At 43.5% G+C, this 14,726-nt stretch overlaps 1 protein-coding gene and 1 long non-coding RNA gene across 5 annotated transcripts in view; one reads left to right on the forward strand and one right to left on the reverse strand.

Moving 5' to 3' along the window:
* The window catches only part of LOC126980494 (inositol polyphosphate-4-phosphatase type I A-like), a 99,629-nt gene that overhangs the window by 76,056 nt on the left and 8,847 nt on the right, over nucleotides 1-14,726 (forward strand). For 3 of the 4 annotated variants that reach the window (XM_050830460.1, XM_050830458.1, XM_050830457.1), the window contains 11 exons: nucleotides 3,905-4,057; nucleotides 5,402-5,505; nucleotides 6,103-6,193; nucleotides 8,596-8,649; nucleotides 9,234-9,388; nucleotides 9,711-9,851; nucleotides 10,784-10,948; nucleotides 11,227-11,441; nucleotides 12,697-12,863; nucleotides 13,580-13,763; nucleotides 14,295-14,487. In XM_050830460.1, the coding sequence (XP_050686417.1) occupies nucleotides 3,905-4,057; nucleotides 5,402-5,505; nucleotides 6,103-6,193; nucleotides 8,596-8,649; nucleotides 9,234-9,388; nucleotides 9,711-9,851; nucleotides 10,784-10,948; nucleotides 11,227-11,441; nucleotides 12,697-12,863; nucleotides 13,580-13,763; nucleotides 14,295-14,487 (1,622 nt within the window). The remainder of the gene's footprint in view (nucleotides 1-3,904; nucleotides 4,058-5,401; nucleotides 5,506-6,102; nucleotides 6,194-8,595; nucleotides 8,650-9,233; nucleotides 9,389-9,710; nucleotides 9,852-10,783; nucleotides 10,949-11,226; nucleotides 11,442-12,696; nucleotides 12,864-13,579; nucleotides 13,764-14,294; nucleotides 14,488-14,726) is intronic. The other variant, XM_050830459.1, reaches the window with a different exon arrangement.
* On the reverse strand, nucleotides 951-3,897 carry LOC126980499 (uncharacterized). Its single transcript, XR_007733269.1, has 3 exons — nucleotides 3,751-3,897; nucleotides 3,418-3,625; nucleotides 951-3,291 (listed from the first exon to the last, which is right to left on the reverse strand). It is a non-coding gene; the product is annotated as an uncharacterized LOC126980499 (long non-coding RNA).

Here is a 14,726-nt window from a genome sequence, read left to right on the forward strand (position 1 = left end):
TGACTAATTGACTGACTGGTTGGATGACTTGCTTAATGAGTGACTAACTGACTGACTGGTTGGATGACTGGATGGCTGACTTGCTTAACGAATGACCAGTTGGATGAATGGATGGCTGACTGGGTGACTGACTTACTGCTTGGGTGGCTGGCTGACTGGCTGGGTGAATGGCTGATTTGCTGAGTGCTGGTTGGTTGAGTGGATGGTTGTCTGAATGGATGACTGAGTGGATGGCTGACTGACTGGTTGGTTGAGTGGATGGATGACTGAGTGGATGGCTGACTGACTGGTTGGTTGAGTGGATGGATTACTGAGTGGATGGCTGACTGGCTGGCTGGTGTGTGAGTGGTCGGATGTGTTTAGGTTTATATATAAGCCATTAAATTACAGGTGTTTGTGTGGGGATATATATCAATTACCTGTGCCTTGACTCCCCTCCTGTCTCCCCTGCTCTTCCCCTTCCCTTTAATTCCCTCCCCTTACCTTCTCTTTATTTAATTCTCTTCCTTTTTTTTTTTCTTTTTCGTATTTTTCTTTCTCTCTCCTTTTCCTCTTTTCCCTCCCTTTTTTTCATTCCTCTTCCTCTTCTTCTCTTCAGTTTCCCTTCCTCCCCTTTTCTTTTCTTTCCCTTTTGTTTTATTTTATCTTCATCTTCCCTTCCCTTATCTTCCCTTCCCTTCCCTTCCCTTATCTTCCCTTCCCTTCCCTTCTCTTCCCTTCCCTTCCCTTCCCTTATATTCCCTTCCCTTTCCATCCCTTCCCTTCTCTTCCCTTCCCTTCCCTTATCTTCCCTTCCCTTTCCTTATCTTCCCTTTCTTTCCCTTATCTTCCCTTCCCTTCCCTTCCCTTTCCTTCCCTTCCCTTTCCTTATCTTCCCTTCCCTTTCCTTATCTTCCCTTTCTTTCCCTTATCTTCCCTTCCCTTCCCTTCCCTTTCCATCCCTTCCCTTACCGTATCTTTCCTTCCCTTATCTTCCCTTCCCTTCCCTTCCCTTCCCTTTCCATCCCTTCCCTTACCGTATCTTCCCTTCCCTTCCCTTCCCTTTCATGTACTCGTGTCTCGCTAACATTTCCTTCCTCTCCTTTCCCTCCTCTTCCCTCCCTTCCCTTCCTCTGTCTTTCCCCTCTTCTTCAGTGTCATAATTATTGGTTTTGGATATGTTCCCCTCTCCCTTCCCCTCCCTGCCCATCCCCTCCCACCAGCTTGTTATAAAAAAGAAAGAAGGAAAGAAAAAACAGGAAGAATGAGGTCCAGAAATAAAAGAATGTTTGTTATTTGTTTCATCCTTCCCTCCCTCTCCCTTTGTGTGTGAGGAGGGAGAGAGAGGAGGAGGGCATGCATTGTTCTCCCTCTCTCCTCTCCCTCCCCTCTCTCCCTCCCCTCCCTCGCAGATTCTCATCCCCCTCAGCATCACTTGAATAATCCATGTTCCCCTTACCCTTCCCTTACCCTCCCTTCCCTCTTCTCTATTATCCCTTTCCATTCTCCCTGTGTCCCTTCAGCCCTACAAAGCCTTTCCACAATTACCAGGGAGTGCTTTTTTTTTTCTTTTTTTCAAGGGAGTTTGTGTGTGTGTGTATGCGTGTGTGTGTGTGTGTGTGTGTGTGTGTGTGATGGCAGGTAAGTCTTGGTGGCAGACAGTAGTAGTAACAGCAATGATAATGATGATGGTCGTAATGATAATAATGAGGATGATAATGAGCAAGAATTTTTTATCAGCTTTTTTTTTTTTTTTTTTTTTTTTTTCCTGCATGCAAATGGAGGGAAAAAAAAAAAAAAGAGTTATTAGTAGACAGAAATATAACTACATGAAAAAAGGGGATAAACAATACTGACCAATAGACAGTTAAGGATTCATGGCCGTTGATGAGACAGTGAACTTCGGGTTGTGGGTCGCAGTTATGGTGGTGGGAAAAATAGCAGTAGTAGTAGTAGCAGTAGTAGCAGCAGTAGTAGTAGTAGTAGTAGTAGTAGTAGCAATGGTAGTAGTAATAAATCATTTGGCTTTTTAGTTAATATTATTTTCTCCATTATTTTTCTGTCTTAAGGCGAACACTACTTTTTACATTTATTTGCATCACTTTCAAGCTTCTTTTAAAATAATGCTTTGGGTGTGTATATTTAAACTTTAATTTTTATAGGATGTATTTTTCCCTTTCTTTAATGTTTTACCAATTTTATTTTTTAGTACATTAGATTGATTGATAGTTTATTGCTGCAAGTAAAACAACAAAGGAGAGGGGAGGAGCATGCCATCCCAACCCCCAGGCAGTACAGAGTGTGATTATACAACTAAAGATACCATATATATTTTTCAACATGTCCCAAGTCCCTACAAGTTTTGCCTTTGCTTACTTGTTTCATATTCAGAAAGTTCTCCATTGTTTTCACTGAGCCATGAGCTGAATGATAGACAGGCAGATCCTCTTTTATCCGGCACTATTGTTTTCACTGAGCCACGAGCTGAATGATAGACAGGCAGATCCTCTTTTATCCGGCACTATTGTTTTCACTGAGCCACGAGCTGAATGATAGACAGGCAGATCCTCTTTTATCCGGCACTATTGTTTTCACTGAGCCACGAGCTGAATGATAGACAGGCAGATCCTCTTTTATCCGGCACTATTGTTTTCACTGAGCCACGAGCTGAATGATAGACAGGCAGATCCTCTTTTATCCGGCACTATTGTTTTCACTGAGCCACGAGCTGAATGATAGACAGGCAGATCCTCTTTTACCCGGCACTATTGTTTTCACTGAGCCACGAGCTGAATGATAGACAGGCAGATCCTCTTTTACCCGGCACCTGTCAGTTCTCCAAGCATTGATTATATTCCAGCAGCCGTACAAGACTCTGGCAAAGCAAGGGTCTCATACGTATAGCAAATCCCTACCGTAGCAACTCTGCCACACAAGGTTCATAATGTATAGTGAGCTCTTTTTGTCCACACATCCATTATACAAGCTTCAAATTTTAGTGTAGCGACCGTCTGGCAACTAAAAAAATAGCTTAGCTTCCTGAAAGAACACAGCATTGCATACAACAGCCCTGATACACAAGCCACAACACATACAAGTGACACCCATACAATATTCCCATACAAGCATCAACAAGCCTCTCTTATAATATACAACACCCTCATACAAGTCCTTCCATACAAGCACCTTAGTATTTACTGATGTCCACCATACAGCGTTCCCCCTATACAAGTCTTTCTTCAAGCATACAAGCATCAACAAGCCTCTCTTATAATATACAACACCCTCATACAAGTCCTTCCATACAAGCACCTTAGTATATACAGCTGTCTACCATACAACATTCCCTCTTTACAAGCCTTTCTTTGAACATACAAGCATCAACAAGCCACTCTTACAATATACAACACCCTCATACAAGTCCTTCCATACAAGCACCTTAGTATTACAGCTGTCTACCATACAACATTCCCTCTTTACAAGCCTTTCTTTGAACATACAAGCATCAACACAAGTCTCTCTTATAACATACAATACCAATACATACAAGTCCTCCCATACAAGCATCTTAGTATATACAGCTGTCTACCATACAACATTCCCTCTATACAAGCCTTTCTTTGAACATACAAGCATCACCACAAGCCTCTCTTAATACATACAACACCTATACAAGTCCTTCCATACAAGCACTTCATATATATAATCACCCACCATAAAATAATCCCTCAATTCAGGCCTTTCTTTAAACATACAAGCATCACCACAAACCTCTCTTAATACATACAACACCTATATAAGTCCTTCCATACAAGCACCTCTTCACATATACAAGCATCCACTACACAATAGTCCCTCAGTTCAAGCCTCTCCCACAAGCGTCCAACCTCGGCCGTCCTTCAGCAGTGCCTTGTCTCCCTTGCAGTGAGCACCGAGCGATGGTGTCGGCTCCGAGGGAACCTTCTCTTCTACTTCAAGTCGCGGGACCACTGGTCGGAACCGGCGGGCGTCATCGTGCTGGAGAACTTTCAGGTCACGCTAGACCCCTGCACCGAGGCTCCCTTTGCCTTCAACCTGGGCAAGTATTGGTTTGTTCAGGAGGAGGAGGAGGAGAAGGAGGAGGAGGCGAGAAACAGAAGGGATGCAAAAGGAAAAGGAAGAGAAAGAAATAAAGAGAAGGGAGAGGAATGAAAGTGAAGGGGAAGAACGGAGAAAGCCAAGTACATGGAAGGGAAGGGACGATAAGGGAAGGGATGGGAATAGAATAAAACAATAGGTAGAAAGGTACAGTAAGTGGAGACTAATAAATCTAAGTGCCATGGAAAAAATAAAGAGGAGAATGGAAAGAAAAGAAGGAAGAATTGAAAGAAAGCAAGAGCAAGGGGAGGGGGAGATAATGAAGATCGGAAGGAGAAAGCCAGACCGAGGACTCAATTAGAAAGAAATGTCTGGTTATGTTATTTTAGTTCTCTTTTGTGTTTTGTTTCAAGAGGCGACAGACCAAGAGCCAACCAAAAGATTATATTGAGCATTTGGTGTACTCTTATTTTCCCATTACTCACAATGTTACCTGATTGTTGTACTCAGCATATTGTATTCACTGATTTCAGATTCAATTTTATTTAACCCAGTAGCAGTGAAGGGCCAAATTTCCCTTCCCTTCCCTCCCCTTCTCCCCTTTCCTAACATTTCCCTTCCTCCTTCCCTTCTCTTTATTTATTTTCCTTCCTCTCTTTACTTTTCATATTCTCCCTTCTCTCCTTTTCCTTCATTGCCTTCCCTTTGCATCCCTTCAATTTCCCTTCCTTCCTTTTTCTTTTCTTTCCATTTTGTTTTATTCTATCTCCATCCCTTCCCTTATCTGCCCTTATCTCCCCTTCCCTTCCCTGTAGTACTTGTCTCTCCCTGTTCTACCCCTTCCCTTCTCTTTATTTCTTTCCCTTCCTCTTTCTTTCATTCCTTTTCATTTCCCTTCCTTCCCTCTTATTCTTTCCTGTTCATTCTATTTCCATCCCTTCCCTTCCCTTCCCTTCCCTTCCCTTCTTTTCCTTCCCTTCCCTTCTTTTCCTTCCCTTCCCTTCCCTTCTTTTCCTTCCCTTCCCTTTCCTTCTCTTCCCTTCCATTCCTTCCTTTTTCTTCCCTCCCACTCCCTTCCCTTCCTTTTGCTTCCCTTTCCTTCCATTTGCTTCCCTTCCCTTCCTTTCCCTTTGCTTCCCTTTCCTTCACTTCCCTTCCTTTCCCTTCCCTTCCCTTCCCTACCCATCCCATCCCTTTGCTTCCCATAACTTCCGTTCCCTTCCCTTTGCATCCCTTCTCTTCCCTTCCCTTCCTTTTGCTTCCCTTTCCTTCCCTTCCCTTCCCTTCCCTTCCCTTCCCTTCCATGCTCTCTGGTGACGCTGTTTTCTCCCCCCCCCCCACACAGTGTTTGAGGGCGGCACGCAGCACTGTGGGGCACTCTGCCAAGGGGAGAGGGACGCATGGATCACTGCCATCCACCAGGCCTCCTTTGCTTACATGAGGCAGCAGGTGAGGCATGGGAGGAGGAGGAGGAGGAGAAGGAGGAAAAGCAGGAGGAGAAATAGAACGAGGATGAGGACAAGGAGAAAGAAGAGGAGGAGGAGGAGGAGAAAGAGAAAGAGAAGGAGAAGGAGGAGGAGGAGAAGAAGAAGGAAAAGTAGGAGGAAGGAGAGGAGAAGGAGGAGGAGGAGGAGGAAGCAAAAGAAAGCATGTAAAGTTATCAAAAACAGTTTCAAATACCCTTGGGCTTTGGATTAGAATTTGAGCAAAACTTATGGACTCGGTGTTGTGTTGGTTAGGCTGGCACCAATGGCTTCCCTTCCCTTCCCTTCCCTTCCCTTAGCTTACCTTCTCTTCCCTTCCCTTCCCTTCCCTTCCCTTCCCTTCCCTATCCTTCCCTTCCTTTTGCTTCCCTTCCCTTCTCTTCCCTTCCATGTACTCTGGTGACGCTGTTTGCTCCCTTCCCGCACCTACATGACCAATGCAACACCATGTCTATGTAAATTAAGTTCAGATTCTATTCAATCAGCAAGTTTTATTTATTTATTTATTTTTATTATTTTTTTTCCGCCTGTACATCCACGCCCAACCTTCCCTCCCCGCCAGGTGGAGTCGCTGCAGCAGGAGGTGGCGGCCAGGCAGTCGTCCCTCCCGGTTGACATCCACCACCACCGCCTCAACACCGGGGTCACGCTAGGTCAGTCCCGACACCCATTCACTCTTCTTTGCCGCCAGTAAAGATTATTTTTTATATCCTCTCCTTTAGTATGAGAAGTAATATTTGAATCTGCTTGTAGTATTGGAAATCACCTGCCATTTGTTTACTATCTCTTTTGCCGCCAGTAAACAGTTTTTATTTACTCTTAGTTAGTATGATTAGCAGTATTTGAGTCTGCCTGTAGTATTGGAAGTCATCTGCCATTTGTTTACTATGTCTTTTGCCGCCAGTAAACAGTTTTTATTTACTCTTAGTTAGTATGATTAGCAGTATTTGAGTCTGCCTGTAGTATTGGAAGTCATCTGCCATTTGTTTACTATCTCTTTTGCCGCCAGTAAACAGTTTTTATTTACTCTTAGTTAGTATGATTAGCAGTATTTGAGTCTGCCTGTAGTATTGGAAATCACCTGCCAGCCAATTACTGTCTCGTGATAGCTACAAGTAAAGTTTTGTTTGGTTTATTTCTTGACTAGTGCGAGTAATGGTGCTAAGGTTTGCTTGTAGGAATTTGTTTAACAGTAACTGTGCTGCATATTAGTCTAGCTATTGTTGTATTTATTTATATATTCACCTGCTGTATTTAATATTTCTCATTTACTTGGATCTGCATAGGAATATTACAAAACTAACATCTAAAATTTGCTTATTATATGTAATGTATTTTCTTTTTTACTGGAAAATATTTACTGTATTTACATAATGATGATCTTATAGTTTGCATATGAATCACATCTCAGACGCTGCTAAAAGTGTGAGATCAGTCTTTCATGTTGTCTATAGTGATCTAGATACTTGCCGGGGTAAGATGAACCATACACTCTGTCTGGCCTCTCGTGGTCAAACAGACATTAAATATTTCCTTCAGCACATGAATGAAAAGCTACAACCAGGAGTTATTTATCAAGCATGTGTTCAATTTGATTTTGAATGTTTGCTTCCCCACCATCTCCATACTCCCTAGTCAGACATGCACCTCAGTGAAGCATGGGACAGTCTGAGTTATCCAGATTAGATTTTGACATAGGTAGAAATATTTGTCTTCTCAAGTATCAGTGGGGTATATCTGCCAGTATGTACGCACCTCCCCAATTTGTACTCATCAGGAAAAGATGCGTTCTGGAAATTGAGCGAAAGTACACAGATGAGTTAATAATTCTGTGGGTCTGTTGAGGTGCTTTGAATATGGGTCTTGAATAAGGGTAAAATGTCGACCTACTAATACCATGGTGATAGGCTGCAGTGAAATTATAAACATTAATTCTGTGGGTCTGTAGAGGTGCTTTGAATATGGGTCATGAATAAGGGTAACATGTCAATTACTAATACCATGGTGATAGGCTGCAGTGAAATTATAAACATTAATTCTGTGGGTCTGTAGAGGTGCCTTGAATATGGGTCTTGAATAAGGGTAAAATGTCAACTACTAATACCATGGTGATAGGCTGCAGTGAAATTATAAACATTAATTCTATGGGTCTGTCGAGGTGCTTTGAATATGGGTCATGAATAAGGGTAACATGTCAATTCCTAATACCATGGTGATAGGCTGCAGTGAAATTATAAACACACTAATAAAATGTGCATAATTCAATAACGTGAACTAAGAGAACACCAGTCTTTTAACATGTACATTAAAAGCAGGAAGTAATATGTAGTTGCCACAATTTCTCAGTCATGCCTACTGGTTACTAATTGAGATTCATGGGTAACAAAAGGGTATAAGTGCCTGATTGACCCGGTAGCAGCGACGGGCCAAATTTGTGGCTTTACCGTGTAGCAGCGACGGGCCAAATTTGTGGCTTTACTGTGTAGCAGCGACGGGCCAAATTTGTCCCATGATATAAACCCCCCAAAATAGATGATACATAATCTGATCGCAAATGCTTTGATATATATATTATGAAATGGTTTGTGTGAGGGGTGATTTTTCTCATTTTTCTCACTTGGAGGGACCATTAAGAAACATGATCCCCACTGCTACCGGGTTAAAGAGTTCTCTCTGGCATCTTCTGGCTTTCTGTACATGAGCAGCGTATTGGAAGTATTTTTTTAATATATGTTTATTATTTTTGTTTAATATAGAATCAGAAATGCACATCTATATCTGTGTTCTGTTCTTATCTTCCCTTGCTGGTTACTAATTATGAATCATGGGTAAGAAAATGAAGCAAAATAATTAACATACAACTTATCAGAATCAGGAATATAAATGCCTATACCTCTTTGCTGTATTTTCATTTTCTCCTGGTGGTCACAACTGCCACGGACCGCCACTGAACTGCCATTCCTTCCCGTAGTCACTTGTAAGGGAGTTAAGTAACATGGGTGGCCTTGACTAACACTACAGTGAGCTGTTTCTTAAAGAGGACAATGACCTACAGAGTTTGCACCGGGTAGAGTGTGCTCCCAGACAGGTGTGCCGCGCCCCCTCGTAGGTTAGTTGCCCCGTCACCCTTGCCTCCCCTCCTCCTCCTCCTCCTTCTCCTCCTTCTCCTCCTTGTCCTCCTCCTCCTCCTCCTCCTCCTCTTCCTTGCCTTACTCCAGACCAAGCATGACCCCTCCAGCTGTCTGTTATAAGTATTACCTGTACTGTGGAAAGACGTACCTAGTTAGTGCATGTCTAACCTGGTGATGTTCATGTATGGCGACTGTTCTTCTTCTGTGTTTAATTGTTCCATGTTTGAAATATAGATATTCATGAACTGCACGAAACCAAAGTTCTGTGTAAAATACAACTTGGTTTAATGTTTTCTGTAAATAGCTCTGAATTAAAGTTTATTTGAAAAGTTTCTCTTAAGTGTTGCACTGCACTTTATTTGCTATATGTCATCCCTCAGATCAACAGTGATTGGAATATAATGGAATCCTTGATTTTTTTTATACGCATTCATACTTTGTTTTTAGTGTTCTGTCAAAGTAATGCATCAGCCTGTGGCCAGAATTCATTGTAGCGCATGACTCAGCATCCCTCCCGCCAAGCGTCACTCACCCCGCCCTCAACACTCTCTGTCACTCACAGACGTCAACGAGCCGCCCTTCCTGGAGATGTGCATTTCCTGTGACAACCTTCGCTGCGACGGGGACGGGCGGCCCCCCAACCCCCGGGTGACGGTACACGTGCTCAACCCTCCACAGACTGCCTGGCTTCTTTATGCACAGACTGAGGTTATTGAAGTGAGTTCAGGCACGGTTGGTTTGTCTCCACCAACTCCACTTTCATTTACCACCTCCCTCACCCCCTTCACCTCACTATTAAGGAGTCTATCACAGGGGGGGGGGGAGCAGTGTTTGTGAGCAAAGGAGACAGTCTAGTTAAATGAGTGTGTCCAGTGTCACCTCTGCTGCATCCTTTTGTTCTCTGAATGCTTTGTTCCACTATGGTTGCTGTTTCTGGTAAATGGTTCCTTATAAGAGCTGCTGCAGGAATATTACAAGGGAACTGTTGTTGTGGGATGCCAGTTTTGTAAAGGAGTCTATTAGAATTATTCCTTTGCAGAGAACGAGCAACCCCAACTTCCTGTCGACAGTCAGTTTCCGCAAGAGTGACGGGCTGGACTCCCAGACTCAGGTGCGGCTGGCCGTGTATGATGTGCGGGAGAGAGTCACCAACACCACCACACAGCTGGGACAGGCCACGGCAAGTTTTTCAACTGATGCCTTGGTGCAGTGTTGATTCACAGGGTTGGAATGCTCTTATTTGTGTGTGTGTGTGTGTGTGTGTGTGTGTGTGTGTGTGTGAGGGGGGCCACAGTGTATGATTATCCATGTGATTTTGTCCATACACATTTTTGCTAGTTCAGTTGTGCTGACTTGCCTGATGGGCGAGCCTCCCATAACCCACTTAGCCAGGGGGGTACCTCTTTGGCTGACTGGTAAAGGAGTGGCTCTCCCGTTACGCTGGTCGCGGGTTCGATCCCCGGCGCCGGCAAACCTTTCCTTGTCTGGATTAATTTCTCGTGTGTTTCGTTACACGCAGAGGTCGTGTGGGAAAGTAGAAAAGAGCAAATTCTGGCATTTCACAGTTATATCACTTCACTTCCTTTCACTCTCAGATACTCTCAGCCTTTTCATTTTAAATACATTTGTCCCCTGATACTCACAGGGATGGAGCGGCAGAACCTCATAAATATGTAAAATTCATTGATAAAAAATATCCCCTTGATGAACCTAAAATTATGTGACACAAGAGGCCCTAAAACCCTTTTCTGGCACCTGAAAAAAACTATAAAGCAAAACAATCCTCAAAAATCCATACAGCAGCCCTATTTTTGGGGTATTTTGTAAACTCCTGAGGCCCTTACAAATAATACCTGTGAGATATCCTACAAACTCACAAATTTGGACATGTTAGAATCGTGAATGTCAGGGAACAACTGTGTAACCAAAGTACTTTATTTGCTAAAAGAAACTGAATTACATGTCAAGGTTAAGGATATTCTTTATAACTAACTATTTTCTTTTAAGGATTTTTACATGCTATCATAGTACCCATAAACTGTTGCTTGTCAGGTTAGGGCAGAAGTGTGAAGGCTATTCTGTTGTTAATGCCTACGACTTGTTTCTCTCCAGGTCAGTCTTGGGGGGCTGCATGAGACTGGCCGGTCCCGCCTGAGCCTCCTGTCCCCAGCCGGCAGGAACGTTGGCTTCATCACCATCAGCGCCTGGACCCTGGAGGCGGAGGCTGTGGATGCCTCCTCCCACACGCCGAGCAATGCCACGCCACACCACCAGCCTGTGAGTCCTGGGCTAGGGGCCGAGTTGCCTTTGGTTATTTTTCGCTACCAAATTGAACCAAACCAGTAGAATGAGATGTCAATACATGTAACAGGAAAATATCATATCTACCCATGTGTTTGATACCTCCATCTCCTCCTTCTCCTCCTTCTCCTCATCATCATCATCATTATCATCATATCCACCCACATGTTTCATACCTCCTCTGCTGCTTCCTCCTCCTCCTCCTCCTCCTCTATCCACGTGTTTCATACATCCTTCTCTCCCCCCCCCCACAGGCACCTCCCCCAGTGGCCTGCCATCGGCGCACACAGTCACTGCCGCCGCGCCTCAGCTCCAAGACGCGGCACCCCACACAGGGCCACCTCAGCCTCCTCTTCGACAACCCCACCATGGCCACCTTCAGGTTCCACTCAGGCCTTGGCGGGGACATTGCCGTGCTGGAGGTCATGGCCGAGAGTCGATACTGCTTCCTCTTCCCCCAGCAGCTGTTGTGAGTCACTGTCCCTGTCACTTTCCCCATCACTATCTGTCATTATCAAGAGCTCACTTTCCTCTTCCCCTGTCAGCTGTTGTGAGTCACTGTCGCCATCACTCTCCCTGTTACTACCTGTCATTTTCAAGAGCTCACTTTCCTCTTCCCCTGTCAGCTGTTGTGAGTCACTGTCGCGGTCACTCTCCCCATCACTATCTGTCATTATCAAGAGCTCACTTTCCTCTTCCCCTGTCAGCTGTTGTGAGTCACTGTCACTGTCACTTTCCCCATCACTATCTGTCATTATCAAGAGCTCACTTTCCTCTTCCCCCGTCAGCTGTTTTAAGTCAGCATCATTATTGTTATCATTCATTTGTTGTTTTTGCTTCTTAATTTTTTGTTTGTTTGTTGTGTATTCAAAGATATTTATTACCCTGCACCTCGGTCCATCCATTTCTATTATCTATATTTTCTCATCCTCGTCCTCCTTATCTCACATCACTTTCACCTTCATTTTCTCTTTCTCAGCATCTCAGGTGTGTGGGAGCTGATTCACTTCTTCTTTTTCATAATAATAATAATAATAATAATGATAATAATAATAATGTTATTTTTATAGGCATCGTTCGTGAGGTATATATAAGTAAACATCATCATTGTCAGTCATCATCATCATCATCATCGTCATCATTATTTGCATGGAGCGACCCCACTTTCTGTACAAGCAGGATAATGAATCAACAAAAAACTGAGCAGAGAATTATAAGCATGATAAATAAATATATAGCCTTAACCCGGTAGCAGCAACGGGCCAAATTTGTGGCTTTACCGTGTAGCAGCGACGGGCCAAATTTGTGGCTTTACCGTGTAGCAGCGACGGGCCAAATTTGTGGCTTTACCGTGTAGCAGCGACAGGCTAAATTTGTGGCTTTACCGTGTAGCAGCGACAGGCCAAATTTGTGGCTTTACCGTGTAGCAGCGACGGGCCAAATTTGTGGCTTTACCGTGTAGCAGCGATGGGCCAAATTTGTGCCATGATATAAACCCCCCAAAATAGATGATACATAATCTGATCACAAATGCTTTGATATATATTATGAAATGGTTTGTGTGAGGGGTGATTTCTTTTCATTTTTCTCGCTTGGAGGGACCATTAAGAAACATGATCCCCGCTGCTGCCGGGTTAATGGAAGTGAAAAAGGGTAAATAAGGATGATAATAGTGAAGAATCTAATGAATGGGAAAGCGTGTCATTAAGCCTCTGGTCTGTCAGGCGGCTGTGGATCTCCGAGGAGCGGCGGTGGCAGGAGGAACTTTCATCGCTCGGGGACCTGTCGGACCAGTGGCACACCCGGCAGATGGCGCTGCTCAACCAACATGTGACCCTCATCAACATCTACAACATGGCGCTTGACACCTTGGATGTGGCTGCTCACTCTGGTAACATGTCTGAGGCTTATTTTTTTATTAGTGCCATGTTTTTAGTTTTTTTTTTTTTTTTTTTTTTTTTTTTTACAGCAGAGGAGACAGTGCAAGGGCATAAAAAAAAAGCCTGCTACTTACTGATTATGGCTGTTTTGCTGTTGGAGGGAAATGTATGCTGTTGGGTTTAATTTTTTTTGCCCAAGGGAATGAACTCCACTGATACAGATCATGTGTTTTGCCTAAGAAATGCATGCCTAACTTTTTTCCCCAAGCAAAGTGTACTCTACTCCCATGATTATTAGCTCCTCTCTTCCAGGCTTAGGTTTTAAGAATGACATCCCTAAGTTTGCCCAAGAAAAGTGTTTTGTACAGTAATGATGACTAGTTCCTCTTCTCCAGGGTCAGGTTTTAAGAACAGTATCCCTAAGTTTGCCTAAGAAAATTGTACTCTACTCTCATGATTACTAGTTCCTCTTCTTCAGGTTCAAGCTTCAAGAAGAGTATCCCTAAGTTTGCCTAAGGATAGTGTACCCTGCTGCCATGATAACCAGCTCCTCTCCTCCAGGCTCAACTTTCAAGAAGAGTATCCTTAGGTTTGCCTAAGGATAGTGAACTCTGCTGTCATGATAACCAGTTCCTCTCCTCCAGGCTCAACTTTCAAGAAGAGTATCCTTAAGTTTGCCTAAGGATAGTGTACTCTCCTTTCATGATAACCAGTTCCTCTCCTCCAGGCTCAAGCTTCAAGAAGAGTATGCACAAGGGTGAGTCGTCCCTGGAGATGTCCCCAACCAACCTCCACCTCCAGAGACTTTGGGCCCAGAACGAGTCTCTTCGGCGCTCAGGTTTCTACGACATCATCACCTGTGGAATCTTCACTGCGTTCTCACAAGGCTACAAGAAGGGAGGGCTGGTCAAGTAAGTGGCTGTCTGCTCTTTTCTGTGTCACCAATTTGTATATTTTCTTTTATTTAATTTTTACTTTAGGCTCAGTATTTTCTTGCATGTATCAGCCTGGTTAATATATTCACACTTGTCCATACCGTCTTTAAAAGTTTCTGAAGACATTATCAGTGTGTTTTTAATCAGTAACCTTTTAAGGGAAAATTCTTGTATGGTTTATGTCCTTCCATGCATGGTCTAAAAGTTGTTAAAAGCTTCTAAAGGCTTTATCAGTGAGCTTTGGCCAAAGCCTCAGTAATGGCAAACTATAGCAGGTCATGTTAACCATCTCGTGTCCACCAACCCAATTAGTTTTCATTATCAGAAAGATAAAATAAGAGTGGAAACTTTAGTCAAGTTGTAGATACTAAATATTCTCAGATTCAAGTTTGATTATTAAACCTAAATTTGACCATGATTCATTTCAGAGCCTCAGCCCAATTTTCCTTTTTTACGGTGCCTACAAATTACTTTTAAGCATGTCTTATGATGTGTGTGTGTTCCCAGCATGCTCCAGAAGGCCAAGAGCTCAAGGAGGACGCCCGGGGGAGGGGACAAGGCGTGGGCGAGCGAGGCGGCGGTGGAGGGCATCAAGCGGCTGAGGCAGGAGGTGGTGACTCTCCTGCGCGCCCTGCTGGTGACTCTGCGACAGGACGACATGGAGACACTCATGACACTCCTCACCAAGCTGCAGGAGAAGGTGAAAGTGGTTATTTTTTCTTTTCTTGTGTGTGGTATTTTTTAGGTAAACAAAACAAACTGAAGACTATATAAATAGAATGCTGTTCCCTTTTTGTTGTGTGTTTTATTCTTTAAACTTTTTTTATAGGAACAGTATTTTGAGAGCTTTTTTTTCTCTCTCTCTTTTTTCCTTTATTGTAAAAAAAATACAAATGCAGGTGTTTATGGTTCAATTTTAACAATGATTAGATTCACCGT

The sequence above is a fragment of the Eriocheir sinensis genome, chromosome 44, assembly GCF_024679095.1.
Source record: "Eriocheir sinensis breed Jianghai 21 chromosome 44, ASM2467909v1, whole genome shotgun sequence".
Classification (NCBI taxonomy): domain Eukaryota; kingdom Metazoa; phylum Arthropoda; class Malacostraca; order Decapoda; family Varunidae; genus Eriocheir; species Eriocheir sinensis.